The sequence below is a fragment of the Piliocolobus tephrosceles genome, unplaced genomic scaffold (assembly GCF_002776525.5).
Source record: "Piliocolobus tephrosceles isolate RC106 unplaced genomic scaffold, ASM277652v3 unscaffolded_41084, whole genome shotgun sequence".
Lineage (NCBI taxonomy): Eukaryota > Metazoa > Chordata > Mammalia > Primates > Cercopithecidae > Piliocolobus > Piliocolobus tephrosceles.
In genome coordinates this window covers 41-3,736 of record NW_022325515.1, presented here as the reverse complement: position 1 = coordinate 3,736, position 3,696 = coordinate 41, and the positions used below count along the sequence as shown (strand labels likewise).

The 3,696-nt window shown below is 62.3% G+C and overlaps 1 protein-coding gene across 1 annotated transcript; it reads right to left on the bottom strand.

Annotated features, from left to right (window-relative positions):
• Positions 1–24: 24 nt before the first annotated feature.
• LOC113223367 lies at positions 25–2,680 on the bottom strand. The gene is made up of 2 exons (XM_026452835.1): positions 1,768–2,680; positions 25–1,304 (listed from the first exon to the last, which is right to left on the bottom strand). Exons 1-2 carry the CDS (start codon positions 1,774–1,776, stop codon positions 555–557), a joined length of 759 nt encoding a protein of 252 aa, XP_026308620.1. The 5' UTR covers positions 1,777–2,680; the 3' UTR covers positions 25–554.
• Positions 2,681–3,696: the final 1,016 nt, after the last annotated feature.

The following is a 3,696-nucleotide window of genomic DNA, read 5'->3' as shown; positions in this document are numbered from 1 at the left end:
TTAGTTGCGGCCCTGTGTGCCCAAGCTACTGGTAGGACACGTCAGCCGCGCTGAGCTCCCTAGTGGGCTCTGGGAAGAGCAGGGTCTGTCCTTGAGCCGCAGCTTTCTCACCCCTCAGCCACTGAACACAGCCACCCTGGACAGCTGACCTGACACAAGATGAAGGGGCAAAAGGACACAGGAGACAGCAGAGACCCTCTTCCTCAGGTGACCACTGGACAACCCGCTCCTGTCAGCACCGGGGCAGCCAGAAAGGGGATGGAGGGGCCTGAGCTGGGAGAGGCTGGAGTGCACAGAGGCTGGCCCTGACGCACTGGAAGCCTGGTCTTCCCGCACGACCCCTGCCTGCCCTGAGCCCCCAGACAGCTCCTCTGGGTCTGCCCACTGTACAGCCACTGTCGGTCCATCCATAGCGGACTCTGGGCACGGCAGTTGGTGGGCACGTGGTGGCACACTTGGGAGGTCCTTGTCGTCTGCAGCACACAAGGCTGTACCTGTGACTGGACAAGCCCCGGCCTGCCCTGCCTTACAACTCCACTCCCGAACAGGACTCTTCACACCCGGGGAGGTTCTGGTGAGGCTTGTGGCAAAGCCTGGAGGTCTCTCTGACTCTCAGATTTCCAAACCTGAAGCCCGAGTGCCCTGCATTGATGGGTACCCACAGGTCCTGCCCACCACCTCCCTAGGGCCACAGGCAAGCAGAGCCACATCTGTGTTGCGGAGGTGAGGGTGCGTGGGCTCTGGCGGTGGGGGCAGAGACATGGCCAGTCTGTCCTGGGCTCGCTGTATGTGAAGACAGGGCAGACAGCCTGCCGGAGCGTGAACACAGGGTGGGGCCTGGGCACTGTGCCCTCCGGCTCAAATGGCAGAGGCCTGGGGCTGCGGTGAAGGTTTGCTAACCAGCGCCAGCCTGACGCTCCTGGACACTCGCCCAACGTGCAGATCAAGCGGACGGTGCCACTGTTGCTGCAGTGAGAAGGGTCCAGGTTTATCATGCACTTGGGGTCCAGCCTGGCCACCTCGCCTTGGAGCACGCTGGGGGTGCTCTGCTGCTGGTCGTCCTCAAGCCTGTGCTTCTGGGTGCATACCACCGGGGCCGTGAGAAGGCAGCGTGGTGACCACACTGGGCACATACGGCCCAGGGCTGGCCGGCCGCCCTCCACAGAGCCCAGCCCAGCTGGATGTACGTGATGAGTGGGCCGTGGATGACAGTCAGGGCTGACGTGAATGCGCAGGGAATGGCTGAAGACAGCTGAGCGGATGTTGGCCAGGATGGCATCCAGGAGCTGCTGGCACAGGTGCTGCTGTTTGGTCAGCGGCACCAGGGGGCAGTGGGTTGGAGGCAAGATGGGCACGGTCAGCAGCCCGGACCCGAGGGTTCTCCATTTAGGGGGCCTTCCCACCCCAGGCCCGTCCTCACTCACAGCCTGATTCCCGAGGGCTCTCTCTCAGCCTCCACCCTTGTGCAGACAACGCTGGCCGATCCTGGGTGTAATCCCTCAGCCCCACGGCCTTGTCCTCCCCAGAGTCCCTGCCTCCTCTGGGCCGGTGGCAGAGGCACCCATGGGAGCCACAGACAGAGGGTGACTTCTCCCATGTTCCCACCCAGCACAGCAAACCTGGCCTGGAAGAGGCCTGGTGGGCAGGGTCTCAGGTCAGGCCCAGCCCCCACCCAGCCACGCTGACCTGGAAGGACCCTCCTGCGGCGCTCCCAGGAGCTCTTGGGGGGGCCCCAGTTCCCCTAGGGGTCCCCAGCATCCCACTCACCACTGCCATGTCATTCTTGAGTTTCTCCAGGGTGATGTAACACTTTGGCAAGGTCTTCAGGGGACCTGCAGAGAGAGGGAACGTAGGCTGAGCTCCGTGCTGGAGGGCTGGGAGACATAGCTGGTCTTAGGCTCGGATCTGGGATCCCAACCAGCGCCGCTGGGCCTCGGCCCTCAGAAACCTCTGCAGGAGCTCCCTTCAGCTGACCAGCTGTTCCCAGACCCAGAGTCTAGGCAGGCGGCCCTCACCCTCAGGAGCTGCCCATCCCTGTTGGTAGTGAGGCAAGGGGTCAAGAGAAGGAACAGTGGCCAGGCCCCTGACCAGGCTGGGAAGTCCTCAGTCGCATCTAGGCCAATCCCTGTCCCACCAGTCCTATAACCCTAAGGATCAACTCAGGAAGGCCCGGAGGACCACCCAATAGTGACTGGCACTCTATCCAGACAAGCAGAACAGAGAGACGCTTCTAGGTGGGGGTGCGGGGACAGCCTGAGTTTAGATGAGCGGGAGGTACAGGCCAATGCCCATGCAGTTCTGAGGTGCTGCCTGAGCTCACAGCAGCCTGTGGCCAGTGACCCTGCCTTCCACCTGCTTCTCACCGGCACTGTCTTATTTCATTTTCATGACAGCACATACGGGCTGCAAATGGGGTAATGAGATGCAGCTGCCTGCCCACAGTCACTGGGAAGTCAGGGGCAGAACTCCAGGTCAGGTTCAGGCCCATCACAGCCAGCTGATGGTCAGGCCACTGCAAGCTGGGCCCCCAGCTACTGGCTGGATGAGGCCTGGCTGTGATGGGCCAGCGTGGTCAGGAGTAGGGCAAAGGCTGGGCACTGGCCAAGATGAAGCCTGGACTCAAAGCCCCAGCACACACAAGAGTGGAGCCTTGGAGGCCTCTGTCCAGGGCCCAAAGAGCTGCCTGGTGCCTTTGCTAAACCCACATCGCCACCAAGTGCCCGTCCGCAGCTGGGCCACCCCTGCCCTTGGGGACCATCCGTGGGCTGTGGGCAAAGCTCACAGCTTGGAGGGGTCTGTCACAATGTCTAGATGGCTCTTCATCGTGCTCAGGTCCTTTTTTCTGTCAGGGAAAGCAGAGGGGACACTAAGACACGAGCCCAGTGGCATCCCCAGGGTGCTGGCCCCCACCCCGGCCGCAGCCCACCTCCGTTCTTGTCGATCTTGTTGACCACGCGGTGCGGGGGATTGATGCGCTTGGACAGCTGCTTCAGCGTGTCCAGGTACTGCTGCTCTGCGCCCGGCTCGAGCCGGCTGGACTCATGGCAGAGGTCACTGCAGGACTATGGGCAGGTCAGGCCACAGCCCCAGACCCTCAGGCAGGGAGCTTGGGCTCTGAGGGCCCCAGAGCTCGCACACCCGGTATAAGCTGAGGCCTTGTAAAGGTGAGGGGTGACCTTAGCACCTCAACCCGCCAGGCCGTGTACAGCTCACATTATGGAGCTGTGGGTCCCGGGCCCGTCTTACCAGGTGTGTGTAAAAGTCTAGGGGAGGGGACACTGGAGTTCTGTGGGGTTGGTGCTGGGAACGCTGCAGTGTGGGACTGGGCAGGGAGCTACGGGGGACGGAGAAGGGCTGGAGCTGCAGCCAAGCGGGAGAAATACGGGTCCCGGGCCCAGGCAGGACAGCCACCGAACTCACTGTGCAACAAACCACAGTGGTGACCACTCCCCATCCTCCTTCCCGTGCCAGCTGGGCGGGGATCTCACCCAAAACAAGGGGTTGGGAAACAGGCCAGACCAGCACCCTGAGCACAGGCTCAGCATGGGCCAAGAGCGCACACAGCTGGCGGACGTCCTGCTTCTGGAAGGTGATGGGATGCCAGCGAGATTACAGGGGACACTTCCTTCAGCTAGAAGCCTAACGAGCATACCAGCTGGATCTGCACCAGCTGAAAACACCGGCTGCTCAGTCCAG